The sequence below is a fragment of the Anoplopoma fimbria genome, chromosome 13, assembly GCF_027596085.1.
Source record: "Anoplopoma fimbria isolate UVic2021 breed Golden Eagle Sablefish chromosome 13, Afim_UVic_2022, whole genome shotgun sequence".
Classification (NCBI taxonomy): domain Eukaryota; kingdom Metazoa; phylum Chordata; class Actinopteri; order Perciformes; family Anoplopomatidae; genus Anoplopoma; species Anoplopoma fimbria.
The window spans coordinates 29,112,499-29,131,625 of NC_072461.1; the positions used below are offsets into that span (position 1 = coordinate 29,112,499).

Sequence of the window (19,127 nt, forward strand, 5' to 3'; positions counted from 1 at the left end):
AGCATGTCTTACGGACATAAAAACCTGGATGACCTGTAACTTCTTAATGTTAAACTCTGAAAAAACAGAAGTTATCTTACTAGGTCCAGATCACCTTCGAAATCAATTATCTAACGATATAGTTTCTCTAGATGGCATTGCTCTAGCATCCAGCACTACTGTTAAGAACCTTGGAGTTATCTTTGATCAGGATCTGTCTTTTAACTCTTATATAAAACAGATCTCAAGGATAGCCTTATTTCATTTACGTAACATTGCGAAAATCAGGCAAATCCTGTCTCAAAGCAGAAAAACTAGTTCATGCATTTGTTACCTCTAGACTAGATTACTGTAACTCCTTATTATCAGGCTGCTCTAATAGGTCTCTTAGATCTTTACAGTTGATCCAGAATGCTGCAGCACGTGTTCTAACAAAAACTAAGAAAAGGGATCATATTACTCCATTACATTACATTACATTACAGTCATTTAGCAGACGCTTTTATCCAAAGCGACTTACAGGAAGTGTATTCAACATAGGTATTCAAGAGAACTACTAGTCACCAGAAGTCATAAGTGCATCTCCTTTCTTAAACAAGCATCTTAAAGCATAAACCAGAGCAAAAGTATAGTGCAGAGGCAAATTACTACGAAAAATAATTGCAACAGACTAATACGAATATAATAAGTGCTACAAACTACTACGAATAGGATAACTGCAGTAAACGAATATGAATTCAATAAGTGCAGCGAACTGATACGAATACAGTGAGTGCAACAACTAATACGAATGCAATAAGTGCTACGAGGAAGGCTCAGGGTAGTACTTCTTGAAGAGGTGAGTTTTCAGCCTGCGCCGAAAGATGGGCAGCGACTCTGCTGTCCTGACGTCAGTGGGGAGTTCATTCCACCACTGAGGGGCCAGGACAGAAAAAAGCTGTGACCGGGTGGATCGGCCGCAGGGACCTCTGAGCGACGGGGCAACCAATCGCCCCGAGGCAGCAGAGCGAAGTGGTCGGGCAGGGGTGTAGGGCTTGACCAAGGCCTGGAGATAGGAAGGAGCTGTTCCTTTCACTGCCCTGTAGGCACCAGAGTCTTAAACTGGATACGAGCTCTTACAGGGAGCCAGTGTAGAGAACGGAGAAGGGAAGTTGTGTGGGAGAACTTGGGGCGATTGAACACCAGACGTGCTGCAGCTTTCTGGACGAGCTCCAGAGGTCTGATGGCCGACGCCGGGGCTCCGGCAAGTAGTGAGTTGCAGTAGTCCAGGCGGGAGATGACCAGAGCCTGGATGAGCACCTGCGCCGTCTCCTCAGTGAGGAAGGGGCGAATCCTCCTGATGTTGTAGAGGAGGAATCTGCAGGAGCCTGTGACCGATGCAATGTTTGCTGAGAGCGACAGTTGGTCGTCCAGGGTCACACCCAGATTCCTCACAGTCCGAGTTGGCGTCACCACGGCATCATCAATGGTGATGGACAGGTCTCAGTGCGGGCAACCCTTCCCCTGGAGGAACAGTAGCTCGGTTTTGTCCAGGTTGAGCTTCAGGTGGTGTGTCGCCATCCACTTCGAGATGTCAGCCAAGCACGCAGCAATGCGTGCCTCCACTTGGGTGTCACCGGGAGGAAATGACAAGACCAGCTGGGTGTCATCGGCATAACAATGGTAAGAGAAGTCATGCGAGCGAATAACAGAACCCAGAGATGTTGTGTAGAGCGAGAAGAGAAGGGGGCCCAGAACTGAACCTTGTGGAACCCCCGTAGTCAGCATGCGTGGTTCCGACACGGCCCCCCTCCATGTCACCTGGTAGGATCGGCCTGTCAGGTAGGATGCAAACAGGGAGAGTGCAGAGCCTGAGACGCCCATCCCCTCGAGGGTGGAGAGGAGGATCTGGTGGTTCACCGTGTCAAACGCCGCTGACAGGTCCAGGAGAATCAGGACAGAGGAGAGAGAGTTCGCTCTCGCGGCGTGAAGCGACTCTGTCACCGCAAGGAGGGCCGTCTCTGACAAGTGACCCACCTTGAACCCGGACTGGTGGGGGTCCAAGAGGTTGTTCTGGTGGAGGTAGGAAGACAGTTGTTTAGAGACAGCGCATTCAAGTGTTTTGGATAGAAAGGGTAGAAGAGAAACCGGTCTGAAGTTCTTCACATCAGAGGGGTCAAGTGATGGTTTTTTCAGAAGGGGGGTGACTCTAGCAGTCTTGAAAGCCGAGGGAAAGCATCCCGAGACGAGAGATGTGTTGATGAGGTGGGTGAGGAAAGGAAGGAGTTCAGTGGCAATAGACTGAAGAAGAGGGGAGGGGATCGGGTCAAGGGAGCACGTGGTGGGGCGGTTAGATGTAACAAGGTCGAGGACCTCGTTAGGGGAGAGGGGAGCAAGATAGGGTAAGATGGGGTGTGGAGAGGGAAGGGGGAGCTGAGGGGGAAGAGCTGGAGAGGGTAGAGAGGGAGAGGGTGGACAGGGAGAGGGGGGCTGAGAGAAGGAGGATCTGATATCGTTTACCTTCTTGTCAAAGAAGTTGGTGAAATCATCAGGGAGAAGGGAGGAAGTAGGAGGAGGGGGTGGGGGTTGGAGGAGTGAAGAGAAAGTTTCAAAGAGTTTTTTAGGATTGGAAGCAGAGGTTAGGATTTTAGAGCGGAAAAAGCCGCTTTAGCAGTAGCTAGAGAGGAGGAAAAAGTGGAAAGGAGAGATTGGAAGTTAAGAAGGTCCTCCGGGAGTTTGCCTGTTCTCCATTTACGCTCAGCCGCTCTTACGCTCCGTCTATCAGTACGCACTGAGTCCCACAGCCATGGGGCAGGAGGAGTTGGCCGTGCAGGCCTGGAGGTGAAGGGACAGAGGTTGTCCAAAGAGGAGGAAAGGGTGGAGAGGAGAAGATCAGTAGCAGTATCGGGGGATAGGAGAGAGAAGGATTCAGGGTCAGGGAGGGCAGAGGTAACGGAAGAGGAAAGATCAGCGGGGGAGAGGGAGCGGAGGTGACTACAGGTAGAAACCATGTGGGTAGGTGGAGGAAGTAAGGGGGAGAGGAGAGGGAGAGGGAGTAGGACATGAAGTAGTGGTCCGAGAGCTGGAGGGGAGTGACAGAGAGGTTAGCGGTAGAACAGTGTCTAGTGAAGATAAGATCCAGCTGGTTGCCGGCCTTGTGGGTAGGAGGAGAGGAAGAGCGATAGAGGTCAAAGGAGGAGAGGAAGGAAAGCAGAGGTTCTAACTTATCAGTCTGGATGTTGAAGTCGCCGAGCATGATGAGTGCGGAGCCATCGTCATGGAAGTGTGAGACTAGTGTGTCAAGCTCCTCCAGGAACTCACCAAGAGGGCCTGGTGGGCGATACACAACAGCAATGGTGAGCTTGACTGGATAAGTGACAGTAACAGCATGAAATTCAAAAGAGGAAGGGGAGAACTGTGGAACAGAGACAAGAGAGTATTTCCATTTTGGGGAAATTAGCAGGCCAGTGCCACCACCTGGCCTCGCAGCTCTGGGAGTGTGAGAGAAGGAGTTCACATCTGAGAGAGCTGCGGGTGTGGTGGTGTTTTCTGGTGTGATCCAGGTCTCAATTAGAGCAAGAAAGTTGAGGGAGAGCAAGGATGCGTAGGCTGAGATGAACTCAGCTTTCGGCACTGCCGACTGGCAGTTCCAAAGCCCCCCCGACACCACTTGCTCACCATGGGCTGAGAGAGTGGGATAGATGGGATTAGTGGGGTCACGGCACCTGGGAGTGACCCACTGTCTACGTGACCACCGGACAGAGGAACAGACAGAAATAGGATGCAGACACATGGTAGTCAATATAAACAAATTACTGACCCGTACAAGTACACGCTCGAGAAGTCATTGCTTGAAGAAGTCTGGCTTGAAAAAGTCGCCCTGTTGCCTTTGTTCGCCCTAGCCTTTCAAGTCTGGCTTGAAAAAGTCGCCCTGTTGCCTTTGTTCGCCCTAGCCTTTCAAGTCTGGCTTGAAAAAGTCACCCTGTTGCCTTTGTTCGCCCTAGCCTTCGTTTGCCAGACGCTTGAAAGCTGACGCTTCCAGCCACCAGCAGTGGTTAAGGACCTACCTACTGATTGCTCATTGTCTGCCAGGAGTGTAAGCCACTCCCCCTAGCAGTTAAGAGGACAATTGACCTATTGAAACTAAAGCACACCTCTCAAAGCAGTTCCTGATTACAGGAATGGCAGAAACAACAGAATCAGCATCAAACACTAACACTTTTAAGCAGGCTTGGTACAGTTAAGAACAACTTAAGAAAGCAAAAACAATATACTTAGTCTATCCTAGCAGAATCAAGTAGTTCAGTATCCCTCCAGAAGTCAAATACACACAAATACTCCAGTATTAGCTTCTCTGCACTGGCTCCCTGTTAAATCAAGAATAGAATTAAAAATTCTTCTACTTACCTACAAAGCTCTAACTGGCCAGGCACCGTCTTATCTTAAGGAACTTATAGTTCCATATTACCCAACTAGAGAGCTGCGCTCAATCAATGCAGGGTTACTTGTGGTTCCTAGAGTATATAAAAGTAGGATGGGAGCCAGAGCCTTCAGTTATCAGGCTCCTCTTCTGTGGAACCAGGTTCCAGTTTCAGTCCGGGGGGCAGACACACTCACCACTTTCAAGAGCAGGCTTAAGACCTTCCTTTCTGATAGCGCTTATAGTTAGGGCTGGTTCAGGTTTATAGTTAGGGCTGGTTCAGGTTTATAGTTAGGACTGGTTCAGGTTTATAGTTAGGGCTGGTTCAGGTTTATAGTTAGAGCTGGTTCAGGTTTATAGTTAGGACTGGTTCAGGTTTATAATTAGGACTGGTTCAGGTTTATAGTTAGGGCTGGTTCAGGTTTATAGTTAGGACTGGTTCAGGTCTATAGTTAGGACTGGTTCAGGTCTATAGTTAGGACTGGTTCAGGTTTATAGTTAGGACTGGTTCAGGTTTATAGTTAGGACTGGTTCAGGTCTATAGTTAGAGCTGGTTCAGGTTTATAGTTAGGGCTGGTTCAGGTTTATAGTTAGGGCTGGTTCAGGTTCTCCTTGGTCCAGCCCCTAGATATGCTGCTATACAGTATGCCTAGACAGCCGGGGGACTACCTAGGATACACTGAGCTCCTCTCTCCTCTTCTCTCACTCCTTCTTTATGTATTAATCTCCTATTTATGCACATTACTGATTTTGCTTCTTCCCCGGAGTTCTTGTGCTTTCTCGCCTCGCAGGTTCCCAGGAATCGAGGTTATATTTGGACTGTCATCGTGCCACCTGCTGAAGCCCTGCTGACACCCACTACTACTACCACTATCATTAGTAGTCACATTACTATTATTATTCCCTGTACTATTAATAACTTTATTTATATAGCACCTTTTAAAAACAAGGTTTACAAAGTGCTTTGACAGACCAGCCAGCAAGACAGTGCATAATAAACAAAATGAAATAACAAGTGACAATCAAATAAACAAAATAAATAAAATAAATAAAATAAATAAAATAAATAAAATAAATAAAATAAATAAAATAAATAAAATAAATAAAATAAATAAAATAAATAAAATAATGAAATAAATAAAATCAAGTGATAATGGTAAAATATAGTAAACAAATATAAGATAAAATACCAAGACCAAATGAAAATAAACCAATAAAACAACATCACATAAAAGCCAATCTATAAAAATGTGTTTTAAGAAGTGATTTAAAAGAGATTACTGATTCTACATTATGACGTTTGATGATTTGACCTAGGGGGAGCATGTATATGGAAAATAAAATTGGACCTAATTCCGGGCGGAGCGGTAGACTGCCGGTGTGCAGTGAGGCCAGCTAGGGTAGAGTAGCTGCAGAGTCCGAGACCAGCTGAGACACTACGGAGGTTGAAGGTCGGGTTGCCTGGACAGCAAGACTGGAGGATTGCATCTATGAAATATGCTTTGCCTGGGCAGCCGCTACGGATACGAAGCTGTCGATCAGATGATCTCTTTTTTGGAATTGAGACTCCAGGCGGCGGATATCATCCGATAACTCGGAGTACGCGAGTCTGCAGGCCCCACACACGGCCATAGTCCAAGTATGAAACAAGACTTAAAATACGAGTGACTGGTCCTGGTCCCGATCCTGGTGCTGGTCCCGGTCCCGGTCCTGATCCCAATCCTGGTCCTGGTCCCGGTCTTGGTCCCGATCCCGGTCCTGGTCCTGGTTCCGGTCCTGGTCACGATCCTGGTCCCGGTTCACTCGTACTCGGTGCTCGTGGTGGTGGGGTCTCCACGGCCTGCCGGGCAGATAGCGTCCGGCGAGTACAGAGCAGGAAGTCAGCGGATAAAATGGACAGAAGAGAAGATAGTGTAGCTTCCCTCCCGTGAGTAGAAACTTTGTTTAGTAAAATATAACTGTTTAAAAGTAAAGATAAAAGTCAAGCTGACGGAGAGCTGCGTCCATGCAGCATGGAGCTCCTGCTACTTTCAGGGGCTGTCGGAAACGGGGCTGTTGCAAACGGATACCAAGGGATTACGCTTATTGACTTGCTTGTACCCTGGAGTCTTTGTGCTTTCTCGCTTCGCAGGCTTTTATAAATCGTGGCTGTACCTGGACCGTGGTCGTGCATCCTGCTACGGCCCTGCTGACACCAACTGCTACCACCATTATTATTACTAGTCACATTACTATTACTATTACCTGTACCATTAAGCATTTTAGCTTTACTTCCACCCTGAAGCCCTTTTGCTTTCTTGCTCTGCAGGTTTCCATGAATCGTTGTGGTACCTGGACCGTAGTCGTGCCTCCTGCTGTGAGCCGACTGACACCCAGTGCTACTTCGATTATTATTATTATTAATCACATTACTCTCCCTATTTTCATAATTATAATTCGACTATAATAACTGCTGCTGTTATTATAAGTAGTCTTATTATATGAATCATTTATGTCATATACATTGAATGTGTTGTATCTAAGAACTGTTATGCTGTTCATTCTGTACACATGACATCTATTGCATTCTGTCCATCCTGGGAGAAGGATCCTCCTCTGTCGTTCTCCCAGAGGTTTCTTCCTTTTTTCTCCCTGTTAAAGGTTTTTTTTTCCTGTGCCGATGTGAGGGAAGGACAGAGGATGTCGCATGTGCACAGATTGTAAAGCCCTCTGAGGCAAATTTGTAATTTGTGATTCTGGGCTATACAAAATAAACTGAATTGAATTTAACCTGTCTGCCACACCCACCTCATCAGCACAATCCCTCTCACCTGCTCACTCTGCTGTACCTACTCCCTCCAGTATTTAAATCCCAGTCAGTCATACACTCGCTGCCAGATCGTTCGCCGCATTCATGCCAGACCTTCCAGCAATTTCCCTTGGACTGATTTCCCGTTGCCGACACTGCCTGTTTGGACTTCCCTGCCTTGCCTGTGCCCTGGTCAATGACTCAGCCTTCTGTCCCCGACCACCAGATTCCTACCTTGCCTGTGCCCCACTTAGCCGCCTTAGCCTTCTGTCCCCGACCACGAGTATAGCCTCCGCTTCCTCCGGTTTCTGTCTGCCTGGTACCCTGCCTGTTTCCCTGACGGCTTGGCGTTTCCTGATAGGAATTCACGGCGTGAGTCTGACCCTGCCTGTTTGTCTGATCCTGCCTGTTTGTCTGCTGTATGTTCCACTTTCAATAAAGCTGCTGCATTCTACTCCGTGTCCTGCCGCACTGCTTCTGGGTCCACACCACACCCGTGACAATAACATAACATTACATCTGCACAATCTGTGAAAAAGAACACAAGGACCATAAAGGGACACAATACGACCAAATAAATAGTTAGTTAAAACCTTTGTGTCTCAGTCTGGTTGTGTTTTTTCTATGTGCTCTGTAGGAGCTCATCTGTCTGTTACTCACAACAACGTCATTGTTAAAACATTTAAGGCCAGATATCAATTAGAATTCTAATTTAAATAAAGTTCTTCAGACCGGGTAGACTAACTTTGGACTACGGGAACAAAAAGGTGAACTGCTGTGGTTTAGGTCCTTTCCTCCTGGGCCTTTCTAATTTGTAGTAGAGCTTAGCATAAGCTAACATTAGCTTTGAGCAGACACCTGGAACACCTAGAAGGGTTCAGCCAATCAGAGGCAGCGAGTCCTGATGGTCTCTCCTGTTTTTAACCTCAGTGATGAATACATTGTGTTCCCTGTGAGTGCTTCACAATAAAAGACCCCGTTGTGGTGTCATGTTGAAGTGTTTTAATGTGAAGCTGCAGCAGTGTGTGTGTGTGTGTGTGTGTGTGTGTGTGTGTGTGTGTGTGTGTGTGTGTGTGTGTGTGTGTGTGTGTGTGTGTGTGTGTGTGTGTGTGTGTGTGTGTGTGTACCTGAGCTCCACAGCAACAGCAACAGCAACAGCATCAACAGGTGATCCATGACGTCCAGGTAGACTGTCTCTCTGCCCGTCTGTCTCTCTGCCCGTCTGTCTCTCTGTCTGTCTCTCTGCTCTGATGGTCTCATGTGTTGTCCTCAGTGTATATCTTGCGCTCTCTGAAATGAGACGGTCAGTTGTATCCTCTGAATCTGGGAAAAGAAGGCTGCGTTAGAAGGAGTCTTTGAAACGGGACGCTGTGACGCAATCGGCTCAGGCTTTACAAACACTGTGTATGGACTGGTTATTATTAATGTTAGCTCAGGCTTTACAAACACTGTGTATGGACTGGTTATTATTAATGTTAGCTCAGGCTTTGCTTTGTGAAGATAGTGTTTCCTACTCTGTGTCTCTGTGGAGGGCAATACATATTTTGCATATGATAATCAGAGTTTTAATAACCTAAACATTCTTACAACCTGTTAGAAAGACTAAAAAGGACTGTATAGTTTGTTACTGGTAAGAATGCACTCCAGGGAAGATGTTTCTTTGATGGATTTATTGACTGTAGTCAAACAAGTGTGTGTGTGTGGTTCTGAAACAAATATACATTAATAATTAGTAAACTTTACATAATGGTTTAACAGGTTGATTATGCAACTCTGCCTGTCAGTACAGATGCATAGTAGTCTCTAATATAAACAAATACAACACAGAATAATAACAGTAAACTTTGTCTACATTCTGCAGACAACCTGGAAACAATAATTTGCGGATTAGATCACTTAACCACTTGAAAGTGACACCGCCATTAATAAACAGTTAGTTTCACTTTCGTCCATAAGCAAACATACATCAGACTAAATGACCGTGCAAACTAAACATGTAAACATTATGACACAATACAACTAACATAGTGGTTTATGTTCACTTACTGGTTGTTTGCACGCACACAGTCTTGTAACTGGACTCTGAACAGGCCCTTTCACCAACCTAATGCTGCTCGTATTAGTCCGCGGGCGGGTGACTGCCGTCCTCTTCCGCAAGCAGGCAGGCGTAGTGCGGTTCCTGCTCGGCTGCTTCTCAGAAACTAATCTATAGGGGTCGTCCTTCTTCACACAACCTGCTGTGGCCCAAATGATCATAATGAAAATGAATGATTTTAGACATAAGCAGATGCCTCCTCAGCCTGCATGATCATGAAAATTCAAGAAAACCACAAGCATCTCACTGATATGACATCATACTTTAGAGATAGCATCAGGTGGAAACACACATCCTGCATTCATTTCACACTGATACTGCAGAGATGGCTCTAGTTATGAGTGACACAGATGTGGATTGTACATACATGACCAGAGGTGAGTTAGTAAAGTCTGATTCAGTGGTTCTACTGGCCAACAGTACATCAGTAGTAGGGAAGTGGAGAGGGTTGAGTCCTACAAGCACCTTGGGGTGCAGATCAACAATAAACTGGACTGGACACACAACACTGCCCTCTACAGGAAAGGACAGAGCAGGCTGTTCTTCCTGAGGAGGCCGAGGTCCTTCAATGTGTGCAATGAACTGCTCAAGGCATTCTACCAGTCTGTGGTAACCAGTGCCCTCTTCTTCTACCAGTCTGTGGTAACCAGTGCCCTCTTCTTCTACCAGTCTGTGGTAACCAGTGCCCTCTTCTTCTTCTACCAGTCTGTGGTAACCAGTGCCCTCTTCTTCTTCTACCAGTCTGTGGTAGCCAGCGCCCTCTTCTTCTACCAGTCTGTGGTAACCAGTGCCCTCTTCTTCTTCTACCAGTCTGTGGTAGCCAGTGCCCTCTTCTTCTACCAGTCTGTGGTAACCAGTGCCCTCTTCTTCTTCTACCAGTCTGTGGTAGCCAGCGCCCTCTTCTTCTACCAGTCTGTGGTAACCAGAGCCCTCTTCTTCTACCAGTCTGTGGTAGCCAGCGCCCTCTTCTTCTCTTCTTCTACCAGTCTGTGGTAACCAGCGCCCTCTTCTTCTACCAGTCTGTGGTAGCCAGCGCCCTCTTCTTCTCTTCTTCTACCAGTCTGTGGTAACCAGCGCCCTCTTCTTCTACCAGTCTGTGGTAGCCAGCGCCCTCTTCTTCTACCAGTCTGTGGTAACCAGTGCCCTCTTCTTCTACCAGTCTGTGGTAACCAGTGCCCTCTTCTTCTACCAGTCTGTGGTAGCCAGCGCCCTCTTCTTCTACCAGTCTGTGGTAACCAGTGCCCTCTTCTTCTTCTACCAGTCTGTGGTAGCCAGCGCCCTCTTCTTCTACCAGTCTGTGGTAACCAGAGCCCTCTTCTTCTACCAGTCTGTGGTAACCAGCGCCCTCTTCTTCTACCAGTCTGTGGTAACCAGCGCCCTCTTCTTCTACCAGTCTGTGGTAGCCAGCGCCCTCTTCTTCTACTAGTCTGTGGTAGCCAGTGCCCTCTTCTTCTCTCTTCTTCGCTGTAGCGTGCTGGGGTGGTGGCATCAGGACTGGAGATGCCAACAAACTCAACAAGCTGGTGAGGAGAGCCAGCTCTGTGGTGGTCTGGAGCTGGACAGTCTGGAGTCAGTGGGTGAGAGGAGGATGAAGGCCAAACTCAGAGCCATCCTGGACAATCCCTCTCACCCTCTCCATGAGGAACTGTGGCAGCTGGGCAGCTCTTTCAGCCATCGGCTGATTCTACCAAAGAGCAGGACGGAGCTTCAGACGCTCATTTGTGCCCACTGCCATCAGACTGTACAACAACAGCAGAGACCACAGTCTGTCACCATGCTGACCAGCCCCCCATGTGGATATACTGTACATTATTTTTTTATTCTTATTTTCTATTTTTATTCTATTTTTATTTTATTGTATAATATGTGTATTTATTATCTGTTTCTATGTAGTTGAGCTGCTGCAACACCCGAATTTCCCCCATGGGGATCAATAAAGGAATATAATAATAATAATAATAATAATAATAAAAAGTAGTGAGGATGAGCTGGGCTTGGAGCAGCTAAAACACTGTGATGTGTCTGCAGGCCTCACACTGTGAAACACTGCACTTAAAGATGCACATGTAAAGGTTGGTTCAATGAAACAATCTCAGTATGTTGGCAAATGTAAACCAGCATAAGTAGTGGTTACATGTCACAAACAATTTGGGTCTAAATGTATAGAGGCAGGAGTAGAGAAGTGACAGCTGACCTCTCCTTAGGATGGAGCTGGCTCTGGAGAGATGACTGCAGGTTGAAACAACACCAGCTCACTCCAGACTAGAGAACAGAAACACATGGAGGGAACGCACGTCTGTCTCTGAACAACAAACACTGATGACTTCTCGTCATCAGAATCTTTAATAAGTAGAGTGACGTTATAGCTTTCGATCACTAGATTACAGTTTGACAGAGTAAGAACTCTAAAGCTCCGGCTGTAGAGTTACGGTCGAGCTGACAACATCATCAGATCAGAGCAGATAACTGGGGGAGACTGATGTCAGACATTAATATGAGTTCTACAGAGTTTCACACTCGTGTTCTAATCAATGAGCACTTTATCAATCAAAGTGATAACCACCACGTCATACCTGTCAGTCAGGATTCAAACTGAGCGCTCGGTAGCGAGGATCCATCATGGTGGCTCCGGATTTAGAAATTGGCACAAATCGAGCCATCTGATTGGATGCCAAAAGCAGTGATACTCTGATTGGCTCACAGATATTGGCTCAGTTGGGACAGGAGAACGGGCTCCCTGAGGATGACTCGTGAGGCGTTACGAATTCTGGCTCAAAATATGATTTTTATGAATATTTAAGGACTTTTTCCTGTTTAGGGGTTTTTATGATTCTTCACAATCAGGGTGAAACAGCCTGTCTGTCCTCAGGTCTAATGGAGAAGAGGACAGACAGGTCTTCTCCATTAGACCTGTCTGTCCTCTTCTCCATTAGGTCTTCTCCATTAGACCTGTCTGTCCTCTTCTCCATTAGACCTGTCTGTCCTCTTCTCCATTAGACCTGTCTGTCCTCTTCTCCATTAGACCTGTCTGTCTCCATTAGACCTGTCTGTCCTCTTCTCCATTAGACCTGTCTGTCCTCTTCTCCATTAGACCTGTCTGTCCTCTTCTACATTAGACCTGTCTGTCCTCTTCTCCATTAGACCTGTCTGTCCTCTTCTACATTAGACCTGTCTGTCCTCTTCTCCATTAGACCTGTCTGTCCTCTTCTACATTAACTACTCTCAGACTTCAGTTCCCTTCTTTCTTTTCTTTTCTCATGTTAAATGTTAAAAAAACATAGTCCATGTACACATGTATGAATAGTACACATTATACACTGTGTGTGTGTGTGTGTGTGTGTGTGTGTGTGTGTGTGTGTGTGTGTGTGTGTGTGTGTGTGTGTGTGTGTGTGTGTGTGTGTGTGTGTGTGTATGTATATAAATATACGTGTATGTTGTTTTTCTTCAGATATAATATCTGATTCAAACGTTAACATGATCGTGCAGTTTCCTCTTCATACAAACTGTATTGGGTGTATGTATATTTTAGTAATTTTGTATTTATTTGTCATTATTATTTGTATTATAAATTATATATACAGCAGGTAAATAAGTATTGAACACGTCACCATTTTTCTCAGTAAATATATTTTTGACATGAAATGTTCACCAGATGTCGGTAACAACCCAAGTAATCCATACATACAAAGAAAACCAAACAAATACGTTCAGAAATTAAGTTATGTGTAATAAAATGGAATGACAGGGAAAAAGTATTGAACACGCCTACTGAAATGTATTTAATACTTGGTACAGAAGCCTTTGTTGGTGATGACAGCTTCAAGACGCCTCCTGTATGGAGAAACTAGTGGCATGCATTGCTCAGGTGTGATTTTGGCCCATTCTTCCACACAAACAGTCTTCAGATCTTGAAGGTTCCGTGGGCCTCTTCTATGAACTCTGATCTTTAGTTCTTTCCACAGAGTTTCTATTGGATTCAGGTCAGGTGATTGGCTGGGCCATTCTAGCAGCTTTATGTTCTTTCTCTGAAACCAGTGGAGAGTTTCCTTGGCTGTGTGTTTGGGATCATTGTCTTGCTGAAATGTCCACCCTCGTTTCATCTTCATCATCCTGCTAGATGGCAGCAGATTGTTATCAAGAATGTCTCGGTACATTTTTCCATTCATCCTTCCTTCAATTATATGAAGTTTGCCAGTGCCGTATGCTGAGAAACAGCCCCACACCATGATGTTCCACCTCCAAACTCCACTGTTGGTCTGGTGTTTTTGGGGTGATGTGCAGTGCCATTTGACCTCCAAACATGGTGTGTATTATGGCCTCCAAAGAGTTCCATGTTGGTCTCATCTGACCAGACTATATCCTCCCAGTATTTCACAGGCTTGTCTGAATGTTGTGCAGCAAACTTTAAACGAGCTTCAACATGCTTTTTCTTCAGCAGTGGAGTCTTGCGTGGTGAGCGTGCATACAGGCCACGGCGGTTGATGCATTACTTATTGTTTTCTTTGAAACAATTGTACCTGCTGATTCCAGGTCTTTCTGAAGCTCTCCACTAGTGCTCCTTGGCTCTTGGACAACTCTTCTGATAATTCTTTTCACTCCTCTGTCAGAAACCTTGCGAGGAGCACCTGGTCGTGGCCGGTTTATGGTGAAATGATGTTCTTTCCACTTCCGGATTATGGCCCCAACAGTGCTCACTGGAACATTCAGAAGTTTAGAAATCCTTCTGTAACCAATGCCATCAGTATGTTCTGCAACAATAAGGTTGTGAAGGTCTTGAGAGAGCTCTTTGCTTTTACCCATCATGAGATGTTTCTTGTGTGACACCTTGGTAATGAGACACCTTTTTATAGGCCATCAGTTGGGACTGAACCAGCTGATATTCATTTGCACTGACAAGGGGCAGGACTGCTTTCTAATTACTGATAGATTTCAGCTGCTGTCTTGGCTTTCCATGACTTTTTGCACCTCCCTTTCTTCATGTGTTCAATACTTTTTCCATTTCATTATACATAACTTAATTTCTGAACTTGTTTGTTTGGTTTTCTTTGTATGTATGGATTACTTGGGTTGTTACCAAACTTCATGTCAATATCACCTTTAGAAATATATTTACTGAGAAAAATGGTGACGTGTTCAATACTTATTTTACCCGCTGTATATGTTTATTTTTATGTTCATTTTTTCATTTCATTTAAATTTTTTATATTGTTTTGTATTATTTGTATTTTTTTATTAATATTATTTTTCCATTATTTTAATATGTATATATTTTAAAATGAATGAAAACATTATAATTATTTATTTTATTTCATTCTTATTTGTCTCCAGTGAGACCTTCTGGCGGTGACCCTGCAGAGCGCTGCTCGGCCCGTGGGGGCGCTGCCGGTCCGTCCCCGGTCCGTCACACGGAAGAACAACAGCCGGTTGTCGGTTGTTCTCCGGTTGTTCCCCGTTCAACACCATAGACATCATATAGGTGTATGATGTCTATGTTCAACAGAGCAGAGCCTCCATGGCAGCCCGCCGGGGGCCGCAGCTCTACCTGGACCTCCTGTCGCAGCCCTGCAGGGCGGTGCTGCTGCTGCTGGAGGCCACAGGGACCCCGCACACCGTGCACAGCGTGGCCCTGCGGACAGGTGAGAGGGGCTCCGTGCGTGAGAGGGGCTCCGTGCGTGAGAGGGGCTCCGTGCGTGAGAGGGGCTCCGTGCTTCAGGTCTCTGTGCTTCAGGTCTCTGACCTTCAGGTCTCTGTGCTTCAGGTCTCTGTGCTTCAGGTCTCTGTGCTTCAGGTCTCTGTGCTTCAGGTCTCTGTGCTTCAGGTCTCTGTGCTTCAGGTCTCTGTGCTTCAGGTCTCTGTGCTTCAGGTCTCTGTGCTTCAGGTCTCTGTGCTTCAGGTCTCTGTCCTTCAGGTCCTGACCTGCAGGTCTCTGTGCCTGTGCTTCAGGAGTCTCTGTGCTTCAGGTCTCTGTCCTTCAGGTGCTCTCTGTGTTCAGAACTCTGTTTCAGGACTCTGTGCTTCAGGACTCTGTGCTTCAGGTCTCTGTCCTCTGGTCTCTGTCTTCTGGTTCTGTGCTTAAGGATCTCTGATAATTATTTATCATAAATAATAAACCCCTCCCGAGCCGCAGGTCTCTGAAAACCCACCGGAGAGTCTCTGGTCTCTCAGAACTCTGTGCTTCAGGCTCTGGTCTCAGTTTCTGGTCTCTGAGTCCTCTGGTCTCTGAAATCTTCTGGTCTCTGTTTCTGGTCTCTGAGTCCTCTGGTCTCTAAGTCCTCTGGTCATAAATCCCCCAACCCGTCCTCTGAAAACCCACCGGTCTCTCAGTCCTCTGGTCTCTCAGTCCTCTGGTCTCTCAGTCCTCTGGTCTCTCAGTCTCTCAGTCTCTGGTCTCTGTCCTCTGGTCTCTCAGTCCTCTGGTCTCTCAGTCCTCTGGTCTCTCAGTCCTCTGGTCTCTCTCAGTCCTCTGGTCTCTCAGTCCTCTGGTCTCTCAGTCCTCTGGTCTCTCAGTCCTCTGGTCTCTCTCAGTCCTCTGGTCTCTGAGTCCTCTGGTCTCTGAGTCCTCTGGTCTCTCTCAGTCCTCTGGTCTCTGAGTCCTCTGGTCTCAGTCCTCTGGTCTCAGTCCTCTGGTCTCTCTCAGTCCTCTGGTCTCTCAGTCCTCTGGTCTCTCATAAATAATAAACCTCTGAGACACGCAGTCCTCTGGTCTCTGAGTCCTCTGGTCTCTGAGTCCTCTGGTCTCTGAGTCCTCTGGTCTCTCCTCTGGTCTCAGTCCTCTGGTCTCTCAGTCCTCTGGTCTCTGAGTCCTCTGGTCTCTGAGTCCTCTGGTCTCTGAGTCCTCTGGTCTCTCAGTCCTCTGGTCTCTCAGTCCTCTGGTCTCTCAGTCCTCTGGTCTCTGGTTTGTCTTCAGGAGAGAACAGAACTCCAGACTTCACGAAGCTGAACCCGATGCAGAAAGTTCCTGTGATGGAGGACAACGGCTTTATCCTCACAGAGAGGTACACACACACACACACACATATATACATACATATATATATGTATATATATATATATATATATATATATATATATATATGTATGTATATATATGTATATATATATATATATATATATATATATATATATATATATATATATATATATATATATATATATATATATATATATATATATATATATATATATATATATATATATATATATATATATATATATATATATATATATATATATATATATATATATATATATATATATATATATATATATATATATATATATATATATATATATATGTGTATATGTATATATATATATATATATATATATATATATATATATATATATATATATTCCTATATGTATGGGGCGGCTGTGGCGTAGTGGAGAGCAAGGTAGTTCTCCAATCAGAGGGTCGGTGGTTCGATACCCGGCTTCGGCAGTCGATGTGTCCTTGGGCAAGACACTTAACCCCAAGTTGCTCCTGAAGGCCATCGGTGTGGACTGATGATGAATGTTAGTTAGAGTCTGATGGTGGCACCTTGATGGTAGCCTGTCATCAGTGTGTGAATGGGTGAATGATATGTAACATACTACTGACTGTAAGTCGCTTTGGAGAAAAGCCTCTGCTACATGACTGTAATGTAATGGAATGTAATGTAATGTAATATATATATATACATAAGATATATATATATACATACATAAGATGTGTGTGTGTGTGTGTGTGTGTGTGTGTGTGTGTGTGTGTGTGTGTGTGTGTGTGTGTGTGTGTGTGTGTGTGTGTGTGTGTGTGTGTTGTAGTGATGCCATCATGAAGTACCTGGCCACCAGGTACGATGTCCCGGAGCACTGGTATCCACGGCAACCAGAGAGACGAGCCAGAGTGGACGAATACACGGCCTGGCATCAAACCAACACCCGTCCTCACAGTGCTAGAGTGTTCATACTGGAGGTACACACACATATATACAAATATACACACACATATACAAATATACACACACACACACATATATATACAAACACACACACATATACAAATATATATATATACAAACACATATACAAATACACACACAAACACAAATACATACACACACACACTTTTGTCCCCGTTTGTCTCTCTGTCTCCACCCGTCTGTCTCCACCCGTCTCAGGTGCTCCTCCCAGGTCAGACCGGCTCCCCGGTGGACGAGGTGCGCTTGCTTCGTGCTCTGTCTCAGCTGGAGGACACTCTGGACAAACTGGAGTCCATGTTTCTGCGCAGACAGCCCTTCCTGTGTGGCGATGACATCAGCGTGGCCGACCTGCTCGCCGTCTGTGAGATCATGCAGGTCAGAGGCTCCCATTGGTTCAGATATTGATCATGCGTGTTGGAGGCGGGGCTTGGTTGTGAGCGTGTTGGTGTGTGTCCTTGCAGCCCTTGGGGGGGGGCAGAGACGTCCTGCAGCAGCGTCCTCAGCTGCAGCGCTGGAGGAGCCGAGTCCAGGAGGCCGTCGGCGAGGCCTTCCAGCGAGCGCACGCCGTCCTGTACGCCGTCAGGGACCGCCGCAAGGCCAAGCTGTGACATCACAGAGGCCCCGCCCACAGGAGGAGGATGTGTCTCTGTGGAGTCACTTCTGTTTTGAACTTCTAATCAATCATCCTAAACTGAAGCAGATTCACTGTTGATCCATTTGATTGATTGATTGAGTCATGTGATGTCACAGCCTTTCCTCCAATCAGCTCTCAGCTCAGTGGTCACATGATGTAAATAACATGTTTAATAAGAGAAATAAAGTTTTTGAGATTATTGTCTTATTGATTTACTCTTCTGTCTCACTGTCGCCATGACAACACCAACAGTCCACTCTAACGCAACGGTTCCCAGAGCCTTCATTAGCTATGCATTTGCTAATATTAGCAGTTTGCTAACGTTAGCTTTACTTTAGCTAGCGGTTTGCCAACGCCAGCTATACGTTGGCTAGCGGTTTGCTAACATTAGCTGTGACGTAGACGTAGCAGACGTAGCATGTCTCAGTACGACAGGAAGAGGAAGTTGACTGAGGCTCAACTGTTATTGGAGCAGAGTGAAAAGGGGCGGGGCTTAGGAAGGAGGCTCTGATCAGTCATTTTACATTTTAATTTGTTGGTGTCTTTAAAATAAACAGAAACAGAGTGAAAAACATGAAGTACTTTATTAGAAGACAAACTTTTATTTACAGTGTTTCAGTAGTGAACATGTGGAGTCACATGACCTGAGGAACGTCTGAATCTGATTGGTTCTCTACACTGGGCCAGGGGGCGGGGCTTGGCTCCGTTTGGCCTGATGTTCTTCTTCTTCTTCTTCTTCTCGTCCTCGTTTCCTGCTGGAGGCTGACACCGCCTCCTGGGGGAGGAGTCAGGGGCGGAGTCAGTGTTACTATGAATTACTTTAATGAATTAACGTTAGTGTATGTGGTTACCGTGGCAACAGCAGCAGCATCGTCAGAGGGGAACATGAGTCTGTGAGCCGTTTGCACCATCACACCATCCTGAACATAGAAAACACCCAAGCTCACACTACCCATAATGCAGCTGGGTAGTGTCTCATGACATCACAAGGCCTCAGATGACATCATACAGTGGAGTTACCTGTAACCAGGGGTGATGCAGAGCTTCCTCTATCGTCATCCTCCTGCTGGGGTCAACGACCAGCAGCTTCCTCACCACGTCCTTCGCTGGAAACACACAACACACCGAGTACTGGACCAGTATTACTGTGTTAGTACTGCAGTAGTATTGAAACAGTAATGCAGTAGTATCGCAGCAGTATCCCAGTAGTAGTATCACAGTAGTAGTATCACAGTAGTATCGCAGTAGTAGTATCACAGTAGTATCACAGT

At 45.9% G+C, this 19,127-nt stretch overlaps 3 protein-coding genes across 5 annotated transcripts in view; 1 reads left to right on the forward strand and 2 right to left on the reverse strand.

Annotated features, from left to right (window-relative positions):
• LOC129101444 (scavenger receptor cysteine-rich type 1 protein M160-like) overlaps positions 1-9,300 on the reverse strand; it is a 47,898-nt gene extending 38,598 nt beyond the window's left edge. Inside the window, exons 1-2 of one of the 2 annotated variants that reach the window (XM_054611275.1) lie at positions 9,213-9,300; positions 8,294-8,489 (exon numbers count right to left, since the gene is read on the reverse strand). In XM_054611275.1, the coding sequence (XP_054467250.1) occupies positions 8,294-8,426 (133 nt within the window). In that variant the 5' untranslated portion in view covers positions 8,427-8,489; positions 9,213-9,300. The remainder of the gene's footprint in view (positions 1-8,293; positions 8,490-9,212) is intronic. The other variant, XM_054611276.1, reaches the window with a different exon arrangement.
• A 5,377-nt stretch (positions 9,301-14,677) lies between these two features.
• Positions 14,678-18,043, forward strand: gstt2 (glutathione S-transferase theta 2). Of its 2 annotated transcripts, none has more exons than XM_054611293.1 (6): positions 14,678-14,721; positions 14,766-14,897; positions 16,169-16,256; positions 17,065-17,215; positions 17,421-17,597; positions 17,684-18,043. In XM_054611293.1, exons 2-6 carry the CDS (start codon positions 14,774-14,776, stop codon positions 17,828-17,830), a joined length of 687 nt encoding a protein of 228 aa, XP_054467268.1. In that variant the 5' UTR covers positions 14,678-14,721; positions 14,766-14,773; the 3' UTR covers positions 17,831-18,043. The 2 variants fall into 2 exon arrangements, with proteins under 2 accessions (XP_054467268.1, XP_054467269.1); XM_054611294.1 differs by having other exon boundaries at positions 14,704-14,721; positions 14,761-14,897.
• A 400-nt stretch (positions 18,044-18,443) lies between these two features.
• chek2 (checkpoint kinase 2) overlaps positions 18,444-19,127 on the reverse strand; it is an 8,218-nt gene continuing 7,534 nt past the window's right edge. Inside the window, exons 14-16 of the mRNA XM_054610433.1 lie at positions 18,877-18,962; positions 18,708-18,776; positions 18,444-18,631 (exon numbers count right to left, since the gene is read on the reverse strand). Of these exons, the coding sequence (XP_054466408.1) occupies positions 18,530-18,631; positions 18,708-18,776; positions 18,877-18,962 (257 nt within the window). The 3' untranslated portion in view covers positions 18,444-18,529. The remainder of the gene's footprint in view (positions 18,632-18,707; positions 18,777-18,876; positions 18,963-19,127) is intronic.